Source organism: Rhinoraja longicauda, chromosome 6 (genome assembly GCF_053455715.1).
Source record: "Rhinoraja longicauda isolate Sanriku21f chromosome 6, sRhiLon1.1, whole genome shotgun sequence".
NCBI classification, from domain to species: Eukaryota; Metazoa; Chordata; class Chondrichthyes; order Rajiformes; family Arhynchobatidae; genus Rhinoraja; species Rhinoraja longicauda.
The window spans coordinates 50532599-50555423 of record NC_135958.1 but is presented as its reverse complement, the minus strand read 5'-3'; the positions used below and the strand labels follow the sequence as shown (position 1 = coordinate 50555423).

Below are 22825 nucleotides of genomic sequence, written 5' to 3'. Positions count from 1 at the left end.
TTTGAGCACTGAGTGCAGCAAGTTTATGAGTCCCAACATCATCCTGACTGCATTACTGAAGACGTCGGTGCCAAGTCCAACCGTGCTCATGGCCAAATTGATTTTTACAGCACTGGCATTTAACCAGGGTGGAAACCATTTGAGTACTTTTGTCCACAAAAAGAATAAATACAAGAGAATAAAGGGCCTGTCCCACTTAAGCGATTTTAAGGCGGCTGCCGGCGACTAGGCTGTCGCCGACAGTTCGCCGGGGTGTCGCGGGCATGATCGTGAGGAGTCTTCAAAGAATCGTAGTGGATCTCAGCGTGTCGCTGAGAAATCTACCAGTGAAATTTCTCGGTGACAGCTGGCTTGTCGCCAGGTATCGTTGCTTATTCCGGCACAGTCGCATGCTGTCCCCAGGTTTGCTAGGTTCTCTTTTATTTAGTCAAGTCAAGTCAAGTCAATTTTATTTGTATAGCACATTTAAAAACAACCCACGTTGACCAAAGTGCTGTACATCTGATTAGGTACTAAGGAAAAAAAATGAAACATACAGTAGCACGCAAACAGTTCACAGCGCCTCCTCAATGAGCCTCAAACGCTAGGGAGTAGAAATAGGTTTTGAGCCTGGACTTAAAGGAGTCGATGGAGGGGGCAGTTCTGATGGGGAGAGGGATGCTGTTCCACAGTCTAGGAGCTGCAACCGCAAAAGCGCGGTCACCCCTGAGCTTAAGCCTAGACCGCGGGATAGTGAGTAGCCCCAAGTCGGCCGACCTGAGGGACCTGGAGTTTGAGAGGGGGGTTAGAAGATTTTTGATGTAGGGGGGGGAATATCCATTTAGGGCTTTATACGTGAATAGGAGGAGCTTGAAGTTGATTCTGTACCGTACAGGGAGCCAGTGGAGGCCAGAATCGGGGTGATGTGGTCCCTTTTACGGGTACCCGTCAGGAGTCTCGCTGCGGCGTTTTGGACCAGTTGCAGGCGGGACAGGGAAGATTGGCTGATCCCAGTGTATAGGGAGTTGCAGTAGTCTAGGCGGGAGGAAATGAAAGCGTGAATGATTTTTTCTGTGTCGTCGAATTGGAGGAAAGGTTTGATTTTAGCTATGGTTCGAAGTTGGAAGAAGCTGGCTTTTACCACAGCGTTGACTTGCTTATCAAATTTTAATGCAGAGTCAAATATCATGCCGAGGTTTTTGACATGCGGTTTGACTAGGCAGGATAGACTTCCAAGACTGCCTGTTATCGATTTGATGTTATTTACCATCAGGACATTTGACAGGTAGATTGGAGGCGACAGTTTGACGGTCAGGTAAGTCGTGGGAATTTTCGCGATGTTTATGTCCATCAGCGATTACATTTAAAGTAGGCTCCCAACCCAGATATGCAACCCAGAAACCAGATATGCATCTCCCGTACATTTTCAAAGAATGCCCACACTCTGCATAAAAATCCATTTAACCACTTTTAAAATCAAATTTCTTAATACTGCTATTAGTAAACTGGAAGTCAATCCAGTTTATGCCTTGTTACCATGAAGCTTGGTTCTCAAGTAACCCGGGCAAGATGTTATATTTCAAAACTTTCAAGTACTTAACGACTTGTCAGTGATTTCAGCGAAAATTAGGACGCCGGAGAAGCATTGACAGCTTGGGAATTTCGCAATGTTTCCGAAGACGGTGTAATCTCGATCTGACTCGGCATTGTCGTGGTCATTATCGTCGGATAAAAGAAAATTTTGGCGATCTGCTACGACTTTAACAGTCGCCGGCAGTCGCCTAAAAAATCGCCTAAGTGGGACAGGCCCTTAAGCAACAGACTTGTTCCACCAAGATGCAGTGCAGAACACCACAGTAGATCCTTTTTCCTGGAGGCTATCAAACTACAACTCCTCCCCTCTTTGGTCGTAGGGCAGACTGACTCTCCTCTCCCCCCCCCCCCCCCCAACCTTTGCACATCCCCAATCCTTTCCACTTGTCACTTTAATTTCATGTTTCATGTATCTTGCATTTTATGACTGTTGGCAGATCAATTTCCCTCCTGGGATAAATAAAGTTCTGTCGTATTGTATCGTAATGACTTTGGAGTGTCATTTGTTAGAGGATATTGAGCTTCTGACCACCTATTGTAGCCACACTATATGCATTTCATTCATTTACACATCCGTTAGTGATGATTCCCACAATATTGACAATGGAAGAGTTGACAGCGATGGTGCCAATTAATGCTGAGCGTGGGTGATCAGACTCTTAGAGCCTGGCACTTTGGTTCGAATGTTATCTGCCTCATCAGCCCTCCCCTGTATGCTTTCTTTGTCTTGCTGTATACAAGCATGGACAGCTTAATCTACTGAGTGTAATAAATAGAATTAAACATTGTGCAATTAACAATGCCTGATGGAAGGATGGACAGGCCCTTAAAACACTAAGTGTTGGAGTACTTTGTGTTTTCCTCCAGGTTCCAGCATCTGCAATTCCTTGTGTCTCCATAAATACAACAAGAGTCCATCTTCAGCAAGTGAAGGAAATGGTAGGAGTTTTCAAAGGATAGTTAATCATTAATATAACTTGCTGTTTGGGTTCCGCCAGGAACACTCAGTTCCAGAATTCATTCCTAGTGTGGTCCAAACACTAGCAAGTGAAAACTCCCGAGATGAAGAATGATAATCCTCGACATTGCATGAGATCAAAGGAATTGTAATAAAACTGATCAATGGAAAATAAGAAAACATTCCATTAGCTAAACTCATAAAATAGCATAAACAGGTATTAATGGCACAGCAGCAGTCTTACAACGCCACAGACCTGGGCTCGACCCTGACATCAATCACTGTCCGTGTGTTTACACTAGTTTCCTCCCGCAACCCAAAAACATGCAGGTTTGTAGGTTAATTGGCCTCTGAAAATTGCCCCGGGTATGTAGGGCGAGGATGTGAAAGTGGGACAATGGAACTAGTGTGTGCGGATGATCAATGGTCAGCGTAGTCTCAGTGGGGTGAAGAGTCAAGTTTTCATGTTGTATCTCCCAATCAACCACTAAACGATGACGAGATTGTTGGAGCCAAATTACCTCAACTCCTGAGGCATCCCTGCAGAAATTCCCATGCCCCAAGTCAGCTTCACCAGCTTCCGCAGTAACCTTCCTTCCTCGGGATGACTGCAAATTTTTAGAAACTAATCAATTCCATTTGCAAATTGACAAATAATGAAGCAATGTGCGCCATAGACCTGCACAATATTTATCAGCGTTACCATTACTGAATTCCCGACCATCAATATCCTCAGGTTAAAGTGACCTGAAACTGAACTGGGCCAGTCATGTAAAAACAGGGCAGAGATTTGGAATTCTGTGAAATTCACTCTTTAACCCCAGCAAGCCTTCATAATCGACAAAGTATCAATCAGGTGTGTGGTGGAATATGTGCCAATGTCCTCGAGGTGCATCCTGCAATAACACCCAGGCAGTTACCAAGACCAGTGCTTATTTAACTACAACTCATTCACTACCTAGAAAACAAATGAGCAAAAAGTAAAAGGGACTGCTGCCATCTCAAAAACACGCTTCAAAGCAATACATGAACAAAATGGCTCCCATGACTGCTAAAACACTAATGTTTGTGTAGAGTAGCTCAAGTTTTACATCAATGGTCAGGTGGGAAACACAGGTTATCTTAAAAATATTTCAAGGAGATGACTGAAGAAGGGTCCCGGCCTGAAACGTCACCCATTCCTTCTCTCCAGAGATGCTGCCTGTCCCGCTGAGTCACTCCAGCACTCTGTGTCTATCTTCTGGCAAGTATAACCATTGAATCAATGAATGAACAATTGAGTAAATATACAATTCCAAAGAATTAAAAACAATTGCATAAATAAGAAGCAACGTGGATGGCAGAAACAAAATCGACAAAGAGAATCTTTTTTTTCTGGAGAAATAATGTAATAATTACAGATGTAAATTTTGTAAATTTCCCCGGTGTGTGACGAATAAAGGAATATATTATCATTATTATATTATGAAAAATGTATGAAATGGTTGTGGCCATAATGCAATTTCTCAAACTCACCCAATGAAGGAAGGTGGAATAGTGACATGTACTATTCTTTGCAAACAGATGAGCACCTGAAAAACAAACTCATGCAGAGTAGTTATTGCAACAGAAACAGAATGCACATCTTTTTATTCAGATTCAATGGTTTGCCATTTTACTGCATCAGATTCATATAAATACTCAAATGAGCAATTCACATATAGTGGGGGATCAAGGAGTTGGGATCAAATTCAGATGCACCAGAAAGTTGACTTAAAAGGTTCAACTTCCCCAGGCAGAATTAATTGGTGTATTTGTCATTAATCGGTACATCCCAGATGCATCAAGTTAAAACTATGTAAAATAGCCCCCCAGTGCAAATTAATTCAGATACTCAACATACCACAGATTTGACTGCTAACAATTGACTGTAAATTCTGACGTTAAGATCAGCAGCTAACGCTACCCTGCCCCTGCTGCAAAGATCAGTTCTGCTGTTCATGCAGAGTCCCATTATAATCGTGACATTTTATCTTTTTTGTGTGTTTAGAAGTTGACTGGTCAAACCAACTACATGCACTGTAAACAGATCTTTCAGTCAAAACTCTGTTCTCCCGACAAAGGAAACAATGAAAATAGATTCCTGATTTGTTTCAACATACCGCTAAACAATGGCAAATTGTACAATTTGATATATCATATATTTCTTTAATCTTGCAAATGCATTTACCTTTGAAAAATTGAGCTTGCCATAAGTCATTGAAATGAGACTATTTACAGCTATTACAAGAGGAAGTTATGACTTTTTATGGGAGGAATCCAATGAGAGCTATAATCTTGTTAATGTTTGTTGTGGAGTCCAGTTGAAAGAGGCAGCATATTCAGTTGTATTGTCACAATTTTAAGCACCATGTGTATTAAATCACATTTGAAGACCATTTTCATATCTAAGAGCATTACGGATTTCACCTGGAGTCTCCAGTAACTTGAAAGTAACCATGGCTGGGACTGCCTTCTTGTTCTCAACAATGCCTTCTCCGTGAAGCAAAGGTACCCTCTCACTTCTGCAAGAACACGCAAATATCCAAATGTAGCTCCATATGCATCAATGTAGCCAAGCCTGACTGTTCAGACTGTAGGATCAAAGTGGAAAAGTCTCCAGGTTTGAGTCATATTTTACAGAACTGAACATTCCACTCACTTTACAAAACATCCATTTCCAGGTGGCATCTACTCAGTGCTAGTAAATACAAAACATTCAGTTACAGAAGTAAATGTGCAGATATCTTGTTTACGTTTCAGAAAACATCACCCTCATATTTAATGACCACATACTCATGGATCTGTGCAACACTGAGCAAACACATTTGGGTGCTTGTTGATATTACAAGTCAAGGATGAACCAAGTTATGAATAAATTGAATCCTCTACTCTGCCAGTATCTCAATTGTAAAAAAGTGTCTCCAATGTCCAGTGCAAAAAGCATTCCTATATTTCAGCTTAAAGGAGTTTATGTTTTGTGGCAATTTTTGGATTGAGCTCTGGGCTTACATTCTTCAGGAAGATCATAATTCCCTTTGACTAATCATGCTGGAACTTTGTTCAGTCTGAGCCAGATTCAGAACCAGACCAGAGGTGGAATATCCTGATCCATTGGCCACAATGTTCTACTGTACATTCACAATCATAAACACTGCCTTGATTTCATCTCTTAACATAATCCTATATGATTGGAAATGGACAATGTGCAACCATGTAGCTGTGCCAAGAATGACTTGGGATTATTCCTTCCTTAATTCTCTTTGTGTTGGAAGGAACTGCAGATGCTGGTTCAAACCAAAGATAAACACAAAAAGCTGGAGGAATTCAGCAGGTCAGACAGCATCTCTGGAGAAAAGGAACAGGTGATGTTTCTGGTCGAGACCTTCTACAGACTCTGAACAGAACTGACTCTCGACCAGAAACATCACCTATTCATTAATTCATTTTTGTTGAGAGTACCAAATCAACACCATTTTAGACTGGTAACTAAATCTCAAAGTGGGGCAAGTAAGCATACAAAAATCTCAAAAGCCACTTCGCACTGCACTAAATATCTTAATGGTAAATCTACCTCCCAATCTGCATTCTAGTTTAATGGCCAACAATTTTTTGTGACACACCAAAAAATCAAAGTGTTCTTTTACAGCCTGGACTGCATCAATGTACATTTTTAACAAAATAAATAAAGATGCTGTTAAAGCAACACACAAACATGCTTCAGACGTTAAGCTGCGATACATCTTGGAGTACATTCATGTTGGTCTGGACAAAGACGTTAACTCTTTATCCTGTCCAGCACATGTTTATTAACTCTCCAAAATGGTTAATGAAACCTAAAAGAATCATTACAAGGATTTATGGAACTGTATTACATCATCATTGAATAGCTAGAAATTGAGCACCTACATTTAATAGATTTAATATACACCGATCAGCCAAAACATTATGACCACCTGCCTAATATGCCGTTGGTCCTCCGTGTGCCGCCAAAACAGTGCCGGCCCAGCCGAGGTATGGACTCTACAAGACCCTGAAGGTGTCCTGTGGTATCTGGCACCAAAACATTAGCAGCAGATCCTTCAAGTCCTGTAAGTTGTGAGGTGGAGCCGCCGTGGATCGGACTTGTCGATCCAGCACATCCCACAGATGCTCAATCAGATTAAGATCTGGAGAATTTGGAGGCCAGGGCAACACCGTGAACACTTCATCATGTTCCTCAAACCATTCCCGAACGTGTGCAGTCTGGCAGGACGTATTATCCTGCTGAAAGAGGCCACTGGCATTAGGGAATACCATTGCCATGAAGGGGTGTACCTGGTCCGCAACGATGTTTAGATAGGTGACACGTGCCAAATTGACGTCCACATGAATTGTCAGAGCCAGGGTTTCCCAGCAGAACATTGCCCAGAGCATCACACCCCACAGTCGGTTTGGACCAGACGCAATAGCCTTCGTTGCTCTCGTGCATCGATGAGCCTTGGGCGCCCAACACCCTGTCGCCGGTTTGTCCCTCCTCGGACCACTGTCGGTAGGTACTCACCACTGCTGACCGGGAGCACCCCACAAGCCTTGTCGTTTCAGAGAGGCTCTGACCCAGTCGTCTGGCCATAACTATTTGGCCTTGTCAACGTCGCCCATTTCCCCTGCATTTCTCCAGCCCATTTCTCCTGTCGTATCGGACCAGACGGGATAGCCTTCGTTGCCCTCGCGCATCGATGAGCCTTGGGCACCCAACATCCTGACGCCGGTTTGTGGTTTGTCCCTCCTCGGACCACTGTTGGTAGGTACTCACCACTGCTGACCAGGAGCACCCCACAAGCCTTGCCGTTTCAGAGATGCTCTGACCCAGTCGTCTGGCCATAACAATTTGGCCCTTGTCAAAGTCGCTCAGGTCTTTACTCATGCCCATTTATCCTGCATCCATCCAACTCATCAACTTCAAGAACTGACTGTTCACTTGCTGCCTAATATATCCCACCCCTTGACAGGTGCCATTGTAACAAGATAATCAGTTATTCACTTCGCCTGTCAGTGGTCATGTTTTGGCTGATCGGTGTATGCTAAGCAAGAATAAATCTTATCTATGTAGCACTGCAGCATCATTACCGTTTAATTTCTCCCTATTTCCCATTGTTATTACCCATGAAGAATCCTGAATGATGAAGAATGTGAGATTCACATACATTGTTGAGTTTAAAATCTGACTGAACATGCATAACATTAAGAACTTTGACAGCGTTAAGTGATACAGTAAATAGATTTAGCACCCAAGCACAAATACAAAAGAATATATTAAATCATCCATTGAAGACTGAAATAAGTGGTACTGCATAAGTCTGGAATTTGCTTGCATAATGTTGCATTTGTGTGTAGATCACCAAAGATTTGGTCTGATAAAGTGTGGAATGATAGGTATTATGCGTGTGCTTGATAGGGAAGGCAACAAAGAAGAAAGAGGCAAACTCCAAACATCCTTTCTGAAAGCTGCAGATGGAATGCCAGAAACATAGGTATCACAAAATACTGGAGTAACAGCAGGTCAGGCAGCATCTAGGAGAGAGGGAATGGGTGACGTTTCGGGTCGAGACCCTTCTTCAGACTGATGTCAGGGGGGGGGCGGGACAAAGGAAGGATATAGATGGAGACAGGAAGACAGTGGGAGAACTGGGAAGGCGAGAGAGAGAGGGACAGAGGAACTATCTAAAGTTGGAGAAGTCAATGTTCATACCGCTGGGCTGCAAGCCGCCCAAGCGAAATATGAGGTGCTGTTCCTCCGATTTCCGGTGGGCCTCACTATGGCACTGGAGGAGGCCCATGACAGAAAGGTCAGACTGGGATGGGGAGTTGAAGTGCTCAGCCACCGTACAGAAACATAGGTATGATCATTTGAATATGCTATTGTCACATCCACATTTCTACAAAGATCAACTTAGTTTTAACGATGTTTGTGTAATAGGACTGATGCTTACCTTGAATCTACAACATTTTAGACTGGTAACAAAATCTCAAGGTGGAGCAAGTGAAAGTAAGCATACAAAAATCTCAAAAGCCACACTGTGCTGTGCTAAATAGCATTTTCATAAAGACCAATCCACCTCCCAATCTGCATTCTAGTTTGATGGCCAACAATTTTTTGAAACACACCAAAATATCAAAGTATTCTTTTACAGTTTGGACTGCATCAATATACATTTTTAACAAAATAAGGATGCCGCTAAATGACATACAGACACGCTTCAGACATTGAGTGATACAAACTTACCTTTTCAATGTTACGACAGCAGAGAATGCCATTACATAATTTTTTTTCCCCTTTGCCCTCCATATGAATACTGTAGTTAGAATTAGAAATATTTTTTTGATTTCAACTGATTTGATTTGTGCTTTCCAATCTTTATTTGTTCTCATTAGTTGTGGAATTTTATCTGTGGTAGCAAATGTTTCATGCCACACAAACTTGTTTTATAAAATCCCTTTTACAACCCTCACAACATAGTACATTTATTTGCATAGCAGCAATTAAAGAGTTTGTTTTCCAATATACAGAGAAGGAACTGAAATTCTCACTTCTGCACCAGAACATTCCCAAACAACATTCCCAAATTCCATTAATATTGCAATTTCCTTGCTTCTTAATGCTGTACAACTTATAAAGCTCAGTTGCAACAAGGCAACTTTTTCATTCTGTTCCAAAAGATGTAGTTAGTTACAAGATCACATAGCAAAAGCAGACACTTTTAGACTGTTAAAATAAATGACAGTTAACTGCAGCCAAATATTTTAGTGTTTTATAAGTAATTTTGGATTTAAAGAAAAACACCCCTCTGTTTAATCTCATGAATTTAGTAGAAGAGGAATAAGTGGTACAACTCCTGGAATAATGGTTTCAAATCCTCCCATCGATCTTAGACTGCTTCAGATCCCAATCTGGAAAAGTCAACTCTCCAGTATAACCACCACAGTAAAATGGGTTCAAATCCTCCCATCGATCTTAGACTGCTTCAGATCCCAATCTGGAAAAGTTACTACTCCAGTAAAACCTCCACAGAATGGATGGAAAATTAACAATATTGCAATAATTTCAAAAGCATTAAGCCTCATTTATTGATATGCTCAAAATACTTCAGACTTGGCTATTCCAGCTCACTTGGTTTGGACTAATGTTGCTGAAGGCAATGCATTCTATTGAGAAGATTTGCATTCATATTATATATTTCTACATTTCCCTGAAAGTGCATCATGTCAGTGAATTACTTTGAAATACATCAACTTTTGGCAAAGAAAGAACAAATGAAGCCATAGGTCTTGCACTAGTTTTTCCAGATTCCATGATTCAACATTATTTAAAACGGTGCACAAAAGCAATGGTCTCACCAATCACATTTTCTATTCAATTTAAAGAAAACTTCATTATGACAAAATGAGTTTGAATTAATGCAGCTTATCAAGCCGGTGAAATATCAGTCAAATTTCTGCTCTGGAACAGTGGTTTTCCATTGTTATATCGTACAGCTACCCGTCATGTGTGTTTTGGTTCTCCCGGGGTTCAAGGGTCACTTACAGCAATGACTGCTACGTTTTCTTAACGGCAAATGGCACCAGGGAAAGAAGTCTTTCTTGGCTACTTTTCTATTCCATCCAATCTTACCATTAAAGACAAGAGGCACTTGACCTAAACCAATGAATAAAGTGATTGAGAATTTAAGGTGCAAAGCTTTGATTATTCTACCAGCATAATGCTACTTCATTTTTAAGTTTGGTTAAATTTTAATCCTGGCTTCTATTAGTTTCCTTAAATCCCAATGATGAAATTGGACACAAAATTACAAACTTTGATGTCACAGAAATATTTTTTGCTTAGCCAATCAGCCATGAACTTTGGTTATTCAACTTTGAGGCATCACAAGCACGATCCCAAATCCCATTCCTGGAATCTATAGGGTAATCAGTTGGAGCAAGAAACTGATGAAACCCATTACAGCAGAGGCCATCTAATTAACTGGACTAAGGATTTTACTTTCTTGGCTACGTTGAGGATAAAACTGTGCGTGCATGCGTTGAGCAGATCCTAACAGGACACAAATTCGTTTTCTTCATATGATCATTTTCAGGATGTGTAATTTTCAGTACATGGACATCATATTTAAATGTTTTTATTCTTCAGTTTGACTTTTAGTAACAGTTACTAGGTTCCAATAGCCCAGAACAGATATGCAAGTTTTCTCCCATTCTTTTAAATAAACAATATGCAGCAATGTGTTTTTCTTCTTTTAGTTTGAAATATAGCCTGCAAAACCAAGCCAGGAATAGTCAACGTCAACACAAAGTAACATATAAGCGAATAAAGCAAATAAGCAGTAGTTAAGTGCAGCACTGGTCAAATTAACAGCTGTTCATTTAGGTCTGGCAACGGCTCAGTTACATTGTCTTCTTGCCCAACACATGCAAACCAGAAGCATTTGCTCACTAAATATTAAAAATTGATTAAATTCATCAGGAATCTGTTAAAATATGAAAATTTGCAGGTGTAAATTAGCTTTATCTGGATTCAAATAAAACTGAAGTAAACTTTTAACCATTCTGATGGTTATTTAAAAAAACATAACTACATTCGATTTCACTGAACATAAATTTACGTACGAAAACAGTTGCAGTTTCAAAGCTTCTGAAATATAAAATGGAGTGATCTGAAATGATAGGGACCCCATTTTCATCTACAGAATGAAAAACACCCAAAAATATCCTAATTCCACATATGAACAAAATACTGCATATTTACTAACAACTGCATTAGGTAGGTCATTAAAGGCTAGCTGCCAGATGTAGGAAATGGGTCCACACCTTTGTTCCCTTTATGTAACATACAATCTTGTGTAATTGGTGTACTTTAAAGCACTCGCCATGCTGCCGTCACACTGGTGTGCTCAAGTCTGTAAGTATCTGATGGAGAACGTCAGATGTGTGTGGCTAGCTGAGGCCCTCTCCATCTCTCCCTTTCCCAGTGAGCACTGAGGTAGATGAGCAGGAGGAACAGCCTCTCTTGAGGGGTGTCACGTTTTAAATTTGTTCAGTTTCTTTAACTTATTGTGTTTTAAGGCTTCCCATTTCTCAGTGCTGCAGTTCACAGTCGCTCATACAGGGCCCCATAACCCCCAACGAGTCAACACATGCTGGAGTTCTGGATATTGAGTTAGGCTTGTCCTTTTGGCACCTTGCAATTGATAAAAAGTTAGCTGCATTCCCATCCCCTAATCTTTAATTCTGGCTCCTCTGTGCATTTGCAGCCTTAGTTGGGGCTTCCACTTTGACAGCAACAAATATGCTTTCTCCATCTTCTGTTTTGATACGTTTAATCTCTGGCTGCTCTCCTTGGTCTCCATTTTGGCGTTTTGTAGGAAGGGATGCTGACGCAGACGCATGGGTTGCCAACATATGCAATGGGCTTGCAGCAGCTGGAAGAACAGGAGAGTACAAATATTTACAGCATTACATGAGCTCACAAAATCCTTCTTAATCATATTATTACCTTTAATTTAAACCTATATACTTTAACTGTAAATATTTATTTCAAAACTATTGAAAAGTTACAAAGCAACTTGTTACACATTTGCTATTCCAAATGCTTAATATTAAGCAACAATGCAGACAATAGATTCAAGCAGAATTTTGAAAATGGTCATTTCTATACAGATCTAATTTTAACCAAGACTACAATGGATTGAACTACGTTTTCGTTCAGACTTTGACTGGTCAAGCATGTGCAATCATAATATTTCAATTTAGAATATTCTTGAGCTAGTGAATTAGTGAAACAGCAGCTATCTTGACATTCCAGTTTTCTCACAACTATTCTGCTCAAAAAACCCAACCTCCAGAGATAAATTGTCACCCGAAAATTGTTAAACAAGATTTCAGCTAAATTTCCACAGCTTCAACTTATCCAATAATAAAAAGAAATATTCATATCAAAATGATACTTCAGTTTCCTTTACAACAATTAGGTGTGGACCAATGGGACCGTGACATATGTAAAGCAGCCACAGTGTAGATCATAATGGAGGCATTCTGGAAGGCATTGCAATAAGTGTCTTACTTGATTTTTTTGTTGATACTGTAAAAGTGTTTTGGTCACTTTTACCTGCATTCTACAAAACTAACTGATATGCTGAATTATGCCTTTCAACTGAAGACAATTACAAATATGTTAACCATAAGCTCCAATCTCAGATAGTTTTGAACCTTTCTGATTTAAAAGCTGAAAATGCTTGTGATCCTTCTCAGCAAACAATTTAAGTTCATAAGATTATGTGGTAGGAGCACATAGGCCATTCAGCCCATCAAGTCTACTCCACCATTCAATCATAGCTGATCTATCTCTCCCTCCCAACTCCATTCACCTGCCTTCTCCCCATAACCTCTGACACCTGTACTACTCAAGAATCTATGTATCTCTGCCATAAATGACTTGACCTCCACCGCCTTTTGTGGCAAATAATTCCACAGATACACAAGTGCACAAGTTGAATCAATGACAGAGCTAATGGACGTGGAGTATCCAGGTGTACCTTTTTCTGCAGAGTGTTATTATCCAAGTTTCAATCAGAAAAACTAAAGCCTTATATTCCAATCTGGCACAAAATAAGATAATAGGAAGCCCAAATATAAAGGAACTGAAGGCAAGATACATGAACTTGAATTGTCAACAACGGAACAATTAATTGGATTACAGCTGTATTCAGTCAATATTAGAATGAGTGATAGAGAAGGAATTGGGATGATTGCAAGAATCTAACTGGAATACCAATGCCCTTCTACACAATTAAAACTATTCTCTTCAGTCATTATGGGGAAAGTGTCTTTGATAAACTTTTAGCTAAAGAAACCGCTCATCAATTTACTTTGGTTCTTATGATAATTAACATTATGTGAGATGTTGTACTCTTAAAAATGGTTTGAAGCTTTCACGCTGCATGCCTGATTTAAAGAAAATAATTGAGACTTTTCCATTATGCAAAGTTTCATGGCATGTAATGAAGGCATTATGTAAATGTTTGACCAATATTCAGGGGACTAAGTTCACATAAGTGGAAGGAAAAACAATGGTATCGGCAAAAGTCACTAGATGCAGTTAATATTTAACAAAGCCTTTTAACTTCATATACAACTCCTTTGGGAAATACTTGCAACGTAATTTTCAACCTTGGGTCAGTAATAGCTATATCTGACTGCCAAAGGTGTAAATTAAAGATCTCATGGGCAAGATTTAAAAAGCAAAGGAATTCACCAGATGCCCTGGACAATATTGATCTTCTCAACTAACATCAGCAGAAACAAATTAAATAGTAATTTCATAACATTTCATAAACCCATTATGTCCATGCCCGCCAGAAAAAGCTGCCCAGATTACACTAGGTTTCAGCTCTCAGATTGAAGCCTCGTGGATGAATAATTGACATGCTCTAACACAGGAACTTTTCAAATACACTGGTGGTCTCTCAATCCACTTCCACAAATGAGATTTCCATGTAGATCTTGCTGGCTCCAATTGCAGAGGACGAAGCTGCATTCAGCAGAAAACTGCCCGGAGCAAATTTTCTAAAATGCAGATATTATTTCTCGTGGCGATGGACTGACTGCAATTCTCCATATATTTTTTTGAAAAGAACCATTCTTAGCCATTTGTACACTGGTTAGACAAATCATTTATACCATTAAAGTCATAGAGTGTGGAAACAGGCATTTCGGCCCAACATGCCCCATCTACACTCGTCCCACCTGCCTGCGTTTGGCCCATATCACTCTAAACCTATCCTAACCATCTACCTGTCTAAATGTTTCGTGAACGTTACGCTAGTACCTGCCTCAACTACATCCTCTGGCAGTTCCATATACCCACCACCCTATGTGTTTACCAGGTTCCTATTGAATCTTTCTCCCCTCACCTTAGTCCTTTGTCCTTTGGTTCTGGATTCCCTACTCTGGGCAAAAGACCCTGTTTGCCTACCTGATCTATTCCTCACGATTTTGTACACTTTACAAAAAAAAAGTGATTATCAATAATTATTCCAATAGGAAGCCTACATCCGACAGTGATTCAACATAAATGCAATGAGTTTGAGACACAATGCTGAACTAACATCACCAGAAACAATCTTTAATCTTTCCACCAATTACTTCAAAAGTATGCCAGAATTATTGATCTCCAAGGAAAATAGGTATTTCATATTCACTCCAATAAGGCCTTTCAATTTTATATTCCTTAATGTGATAACCTCCCGCTTCAAGATTTGATTTTACCGGCACTGGGCCCCTGACACGTTTGCTTACATTCCATGAGCACTTATTTTCAAGGGCGCAATTTTCATCAGCTTCAATGCGATTCCAACATTCAAATCCTCCTCTTACTTTCCAACATTCTGTAACCATTCACTCAGCACTTTGTTGGTTCTGTCTTGCATATTCTGTCTGTTTGTTTTTATGTTATGATTGTTTATGTAAAGCGCTTTGAGCTTCTGGAAAGGCGCTATATAAAATAAATGCTTATTATTATTATTATTATATATTATTGAGTAACTTGTCACATTTTCCCATGCAACATTTACCTTTATGATGTTTCGACTTGCGACAGTTCCACTTTGCGATGGTGCAAACGGCAGCGAGCCGTAGCGAGCTGCTGCTCGCTTCCGGCCACGTGATCGCATGTATTACAATGCATTTCGACTTACAATACTTTTGGTTTCCGATGGGTTTCTCGGAACGGAACTCCATCAGAAGCTGAGGAGCACCTGGACCTCTTCCCTTCCCACATGTCTCAAAAGTGTGGGAAGAGAAACTGTAAAAGGGCAGATCTTGCATTAAAGTGTTCTCCAAACCATCCATGCAAAGTAGCAATTCTCTTGTATTTTTACTTCCAAATTCAGTGCTCAAGGTGTTATAAGAAAATAACTGCAGATGCTGGTACAAATCGAAGGTATTTATTCACAAAATGCTGGACCTGACCTGCTGAGTTACTCCAGCATTTTGTGAATAAATATCTTCAGTGCTCAAGATGTGGTCGTTTCTGCAATTGGCAAAACCCAAATACAGATTGCCTCCTCCGTGGAACTCCAAGTTTCCAGTTTAGTTTAGAGATACAGCGCGGAAACAGGCCCTTTGGCCCACCGAGTCCGCACTGACCAATGATCCCCGCACACTAACACTATCCTACATACACTAGGGACAATTTGCCTACAAACCTGTACGTCTTTGGAGTGTGGGAGGAAACCAGCACTCCTGGAGAAAACCCACAGGTTATGGAGTTACAATTTACAAACAGCACCCGTAGTCAGGGTACAACCCGGGTCTCTGGCACTGTAAATAAGGCAGCAACTCTACCGCTGCACCACCATGCAAACCCAAAGTTGCCTGCCACTATTTCTATTTCCCATTATTACTCCTCCTAGAAGACAGGTACTACTAGGCTTCCATCATATGCGACTGTACAGTTTTGATGAACTATCAATCTTTCACCTTTAACATTAAATCAGGTATTTTCCTTCGTCCACAGAAACTATCAGACATGCTAATTATTTCCTGCACTTGTATCAGATTTCCAGCAATTGCACTCACACTTCCACATTGTTCCTATCCGTTCTATTTAGATCTCCTCCAGTCAGCTCAGCTGTGATTAACAAGCGTTCCCACTGACTCTCGGCCAACATCAGCACCACCATGTCTCAGTCTCTTCTGGCCTCCAGCTTACCACAGGAATTTCCTTGGTTCTTTTCACTAGCCTTTCACCACTTAAAATGTTTGATTTCCAACTTTCCTAGTTCTGAGAAAGCTCAAACCAAAACATTAACTTTGTGTCTTGCCACAGATGTTGCCTAGCCCGCTGAATACTTTCAGCATTTTGTTTTTATTTACAACCTCATTATATTTCACAGAGTGACCATCTTTTAAATACTGAACATAACTGCCTAATTATGCACATGAGCATATTTTTCCCCGTCTAGCTAAATTCACTCTCCTCCCAATCTGATCCAGTACTGGAGATTCCCCCCACCCCACCTTATGGGTAATTGAAATTCATCCTTCAAAAATTTACAAATCACCACCCAAATTTTGTGATATTGAATAAAATGCATTCTCACGGAATTTATATAGGAGGAATAAAAACGCTCCCCCCCCCCCCCCGAAAAAAATCACATTTCTGGATCAATGTGCAGATGTTGTGTCTTTACATTACAAAAGAGAGGGGAAAAAAAAAAAAGGATGCACGCCAAATGCGCATACACGTTGCGCTACATTCATGTGTGAAAAACGACTATTATTTCCAACAGTCTGTAGTTCTTGGACTACATGTACAATGTCAGGCCTATCATGAGTATATTCTGCTATTTATAGAAAGGATATTGAACAGAAATACTTCTTACAACATAAAGAAAAAATTATTTTGTTTTGTTTTCCCTATTTTGCTTTTTCCTTACACAAAATGTATGACTAAGTTATGAAGAAAGAGCTTCATTTAAAACTGCACATACCTAATTTCATTGAAGACATACTTGCTCCAGTGGTCTTCAACAGCAAATCACAACAGTTGTGTGTCCCCCCCACCCCTCCCCACTACACCCAACCATCCACTACCCACCCCCACTCCTGACTCCCCCTACTCCCCTCCCCTTCCCCCCACTCCCCTTCCCCCCCACTCCCCTTCCCCCCACTCCCCTCCCCCCCACTCCCCTCCCCTTCCCCCCACTCCCGACTCCCGCCCCCCCACTCCCACCTAGCCCCCTACTCCCCTCCCTCCTCCACTCCCGCCCTACCCACCTTTCCCCCCACCTCCACTCCCCCCCACCCTCCCCCAACCCTCTCCCACCCCCACCCTCTCTTCCTCCACCCCCCCTGACCCCCACTCCCCTCCCCTCTCAACATCAACGGGCCTTGCATGGCGAGGCGAGTCGGGGCCGGCGGCGAGGTATGTGTTTTGCGGAAAAATGTGAGGTGAAATTGGAATGTCAGAAATGAAATAAGAAAGCGGAAACTTTCCGCCAAATTCGGAAGGGTTGGGAGGTCTGCTAGTCCCACCTGCCTGTGCTTGGTCCGTATCCCTCCAAACCTGTCCTATCCATGTACTTGTCTAACTGTTTCTTAATCATTGGGATAGTCCCAGCCTCAACTACCTCTTCTGGCAGCTTGTTCCTTACACGCACCACCCTTTGTGAGAAAAAGTTACCCCTCAGATTCCTATTAAATCTTTTCCCCTTCACCTTGAATCAATGTCCTCTGGTGCTCGATTCATCTACTCTGGGCAAGAGACACTGTGCATTTACCCGATCTATTCCTCTCATGATTTTATACATCCCTATAAGATAACCCCTCATCCTCCTGCGCTCTAGGGAGTCCCAGCCTACTCAACCTCTCCCTATAGCTCACACCCTCTAGTCCTGGCAACATCCTCATAAATCTTCTCTGAACTCTTTCAAGCTTGACAATATCTTTCCTATAACATGGTGCCCAGAACTGAACACAATATTCTAAATGCAGTCTCGCCAACACCTTATGCAACTGCAACATGACCTCCCAACTTCTATACTCAATACTCTGACTGGTGCAGACCAATGTGCCAAAAGCCTTTTTGACCACCTTATCTACCTGCGACCACCTTCAAGGAATAATGCACCTGCACTCCTAGATCCCTCTGCTCTATAACACTCCCCAGAGGCCTACCATTCATTGTGTAGGTCCTGCCCATGTTCGACGTCCCAAAGTGCAACATCTCACACTTCTCTGTTTTAAATTCCATCAACCCTTCCTCAGCCCACCTGGCCAATCAATCCAGATCCTGCTGCAATCTTTCACAACCATTCTCACTATCTGCAAAATCTCCCACTTTTGTATCATCAGCACACTTGCTAATCTTGCCCTGTATGTTCTCATCCAAATCATTGATTTAGATGACAAACAGTAACAGGCACCAAACCCTGAGGCATTCTTAAATGCTTCAACTACCTCCTCCAGTAGCTATTCCATATACCCACCACCCTTTGTGTAAAAAAGCTACCCGCAGGTTCCTATTAAATGTTTTTCCCCTCACTCTTATCTCTCTGGCTCTGAATTCCCCAACTCTAGGCAAGACACTGTGCATTTACCCGATCTATTCCTCTCATGATTTTGTACACCTCTACTCATTCGGCTGCAATCCACGGAATAGTCCTAGCCTGCTCAACCTCTGTATATCGCTCAGGCCCTCAAGTCCACGCAACATCTTCGTAAATCTTCTTTGCACCCTATCCAACTTGACAACATGTTTTCTATAACTTGGTGACCAAAACTGAACACAGTACTCTATATGTGGCTTCACCAATATCTTATACAACTGAAAAATGACCTCCCATTTCTATACTCAATACTGATTGATGAAGGCCAATGTGCCAAAAGCCTTTTTGACCACCTTATCTACTCGCAATTTCCTCTCTAGCTTCCCAGCGTCCTCATATACATCTGATCAGTCCTGGGAGATTTGTTTGCCTTCATATGCATCAGAACCCGGATTACCTCCTCAACCGTAATACTGACTGCCCTAAAGACACTTCCATTGAGTGCCCCAAGTTCCCCGGTCATCATGTCATTCTCCACAATGAAAACAGAGGAGAAATATTCATCGAGGACCTTGCCCACCACCTGTAGCTTCACACAGTTGACCGCTTTGATTCCCGAGAGGTCCCATTCTTTCTCTGGTTACCCTTTTCCCCTTAATGTATCATAAAACCTTTTGGGATTATCCTTAATATTATCTGCCAGAGCCATCTCCTGTCACCTGATTTCCATTTTTAGCTTGCTCCCCAGTTCCTGAACTCCTCCAGGGATACACTTGATCCCAGCTGCTTACACCTGCCCCATGCCTCCTTCTTACTCTTGGCCAGAACCTCAATTTATCTCGTCATCAAAGTTTCCTTATGTCCACCTGCCTTGCCCCTCATTCTAACAAGAACATGTCCTGGACTCTTGTCAGCACACTTTTAAAGACATCACACTTTCCTGAGGGTAGACACTTTTATCCACATTATACTGCATCTGTCATGCAGCTGCCCACTCACTCAACCTGTCCAAGTCACCCTGCATCCTCATTGCATCCTCTTCACAGTTCACACTGTCACCCAGCTTTGTGTCATCTGCAAATTTGCTAATGTTACTTTTAATTCCTTCATCTAAATCATTAATGTTTATTGTAAATACCTGTGGTCCCAGCACCGAGCCTTGCGGCACCCACTAGTCAATGCCTGCCATTCTGAAAGTGACCCGTTAATCCCTACTCTTTGTTTACTGTCTGCTCACCAATTTTCTATCCATGTCAATACCCTACACCCAATACCATGTGCTCTAATTTTGCCCACTAATCTCCTGTGTGGGACCTTATCAAAGGCTTTCTGAAAGTCCAGGTACACTACATCCACTGGCTCTCCCACGTCCATTTTACTTGTTACATCCTCAAAAAATTCCAGAAGATTTGTCAAGCATGATTTCCCCTTCGTAAATCCATGCTGACTTGGACCGATCCTGTTACTGCTATCCAAATGCGCCGCTATTACATCTCTGATTATTGACTCCAGTATCTTCCCCGCCACCGATGTCAGGCTAACTGGTCTATAATTCCCTGCTTTCTCGAAAAGTGTGATAACAGCAACTGATCCAGAATCTATAGAACTTTGGAAAATGATCACCAATGCGTCAACGATTTCTAGAGCCATGTCCTTGAGTTCTCTGGGTGCAGACCACCAGGCCCTGGGGATTTATCAACCTTCAGTCCCATCAGTCTACCCAACATCATTTCCTTACTAATGTGAATTTCCTTCAGTGCCTCCATCACCCTAGGTCCTCTGTCCCCTGGTACATCTGGGAGATTGTTTGTGTCTTCCTTAGTGAAGACAGAACCAAAGTAACTGTCCAACTCATCTGCCATTTCCTTGTTCCCCATAATAAATTCACCTGTTTCTGTCTTCAAGGGACCCACATTTATCTTAACTAATTTTTTCCTCTTCACATACCTAAAGAAGCTTTAACTATCCTCCTTTATATTCTTGGCTAGCTTACCTTGATACTTCTTCATTTCTCCGGTATTGCCTTTTTAGTTACCTTCTGTTGATCTTTAAAAGTTACCCAATCTTCTGGCTTCCCGCTCATCTTTGCTATGTTATACGTCTTCTCTTTTATTTTTATACTGTCCTTGACTTCCCTTGTCAGCCACAGTCGCCTCTTACTCCCCTTAAAATCTTTTTTCCTCTTTGGTGGAATGAAATGATCCTGTCTCTTCTGGATTATTCCCAGAAACACCTGCCATTGCTATTCCACCGTCATCACTGCTAGGGTCCCTTACCACTGTCATCTGCAGTTCTTTCCTACACTTTCCTGACGTTCTTTTTCCTTCAAACAACCTGCTGCAATCAACTTGAGCGAGTTCCTGTCTAAAACCTTCAAAGATGGACTTGTCCCAATTTAGAATTTTAACTCGTGTGCCACCCCTGTCCCGATGCATAACCATCATAAACCTAATCGAACAATCGTTATAGTTAAACAATTTAGTCATACAGTTTTGGCTCCTGTTTACACAAAAAAAGCTCACTTAATCCTTGTACTTTATCCATTATGCTATAATTAAACAGTTGCGTTCCTAAGAGACCATGTGTTATGGAAAAATGTGTTATAAAGACAATTGTGTCAATGGGGAAAATGGGTGTTAGGGACTAGAATGTTTCAGACACAATCACAAAGTAATTTTTCCTGCAGGATTTCCAGCAATAAAGAGTATCATTGCACAAGTGTCTACAGAAGTGAGTGCTTGTCAGTTTCAATGACCATCGTGATAAAAGTAGCGGCTATGTTCTTGAGATCATGATGTCCCATTTCTGCAGAGAGGTTACATGGAATCAGGGTTTCATTTTAACCTATACTGTTTAAATACATATTTTCTTATTTTCTGCTCGTCAATTTCCAAGATGACTAGTGATATTCTAGTTCTCGATCGAAAAAATAATGTTGTAACCAATTTGGCCCATGCAATGCTCCAATAGTTTTCCCGAATTCATCCTTTTTTAAAGTTTAGTTTAGAGTTACCTCGCGAAAACAGGCCCTTCGGCCCACCCAGTCCGCACTGACAAGTGATCCCTGAACACTAACAGTATCCTACACACATAGGGACAATTTACAATTTTACCAAGCCAACTAGCCTACAAACCTGTATGTCTTTGGAGTATGGGAGGAAACCTACGCAGGTTACAGGGAGAACATACAAACTCCGTAAAGACAGCACCCATAGTCAGGATCGAACCCGGGACTCTGGTGCTGTAAGTGTAGCAACTCTATTGCTGCGCCACCGTGCCACCCATATCAGTCGTATTATTATCCAATTGATATGGAAACATGCGGTATAGCAGAACCACCCGCATTGAAATGTCAGAATTGACCCCAAACTGAAATCCTATATATTTCAAAAGAACGAGTGGAAGAAAATTGAGGGTTAACTACAATGAAATTACTTGAAATAAGACATCTGACTTCTCAGATATGTTTAAATAAATCTCATGATACACAGATGAAAGGCATCAATCTATTCAGGACCGAGGTATAAATTTCCCCTCCTAATTTTGAATGAAGGAATATCAGCGTGGGGTGGGCAATATCGGGTAAGGGGATTTGTACTGGTAAAGACAAGTCATAAAAATTCAACTGCAAGTATTTACATTGAAAGCAAATGAGGGAAAACATTTCCATATTTAAGCAACCCGACAAAGAAAGCACAAAATTAGTTTTACCAGTATTAACTTGTCCATGTGTTATCGAGGAGATGGGTACGACATGCATTCCATTCTGTGCAATTGTTTTGAGGGGTAACTGGTGCTGGCCCAGTGGAGCCTGTTGTAGTATAGTAACTGTCTGTATGGGTGTACCTTGCGAAGTCTGAATGAAGCGACTGGCAGTGCCTATTGAGGCTGGTGTAATTGCTGAAATAGGCTCCACTTTGACTGCGAAACAGAAGTAGAAATATGAGTAAACAAAGTTTAAGATGGTAAGTCTCCAATTTTCAACTTCTGATTTATTCAGAACAGCTTTTGTTTTTCCATAAAGATTACCAAAAATGAGATAATGGAAAATATGACCACCGTAAGCAATGTTAATAAACACAAAAACCTGGACTAAGCTGGTGACCTTGACTTGTAATGCTCAATAATCAGGGGCTGTCATATGCCCATGTTTGGACTGAATAAGGGAATTTTCTTTATCTCATTTGGTTTCCGA

General features: G+C 41.3%; 1 protein-coding gene across 1 annotated transcript in view; it reads right to left on the bottom strand.

The window, feature by feature from the left end:
- Positions 1–8807: 8807 nt before the first annotated feature.
- Positions 8808–22825, bottom strand: part of foxk2b (forkhead box K2b) — an 84252-nt gene continuing 70234 nt past the window's right edge. Inside the window, exons 8-9 of the mRNA XM_078400946.1 lie at positions 22342–22551; positions 8808–12003 (exon numbers count right to left, since the gene is read on the bottom strand). Coding sequence (XP_078257072.1) covers positions 11807–12003; positions 22342–22551 — 407 coding nt within the window. The 3' untranslated portion in view covers positions 8808–11806. The remainder of the gene's footprint in view (positions 12004–22341; positions 22552–22825) is intronic.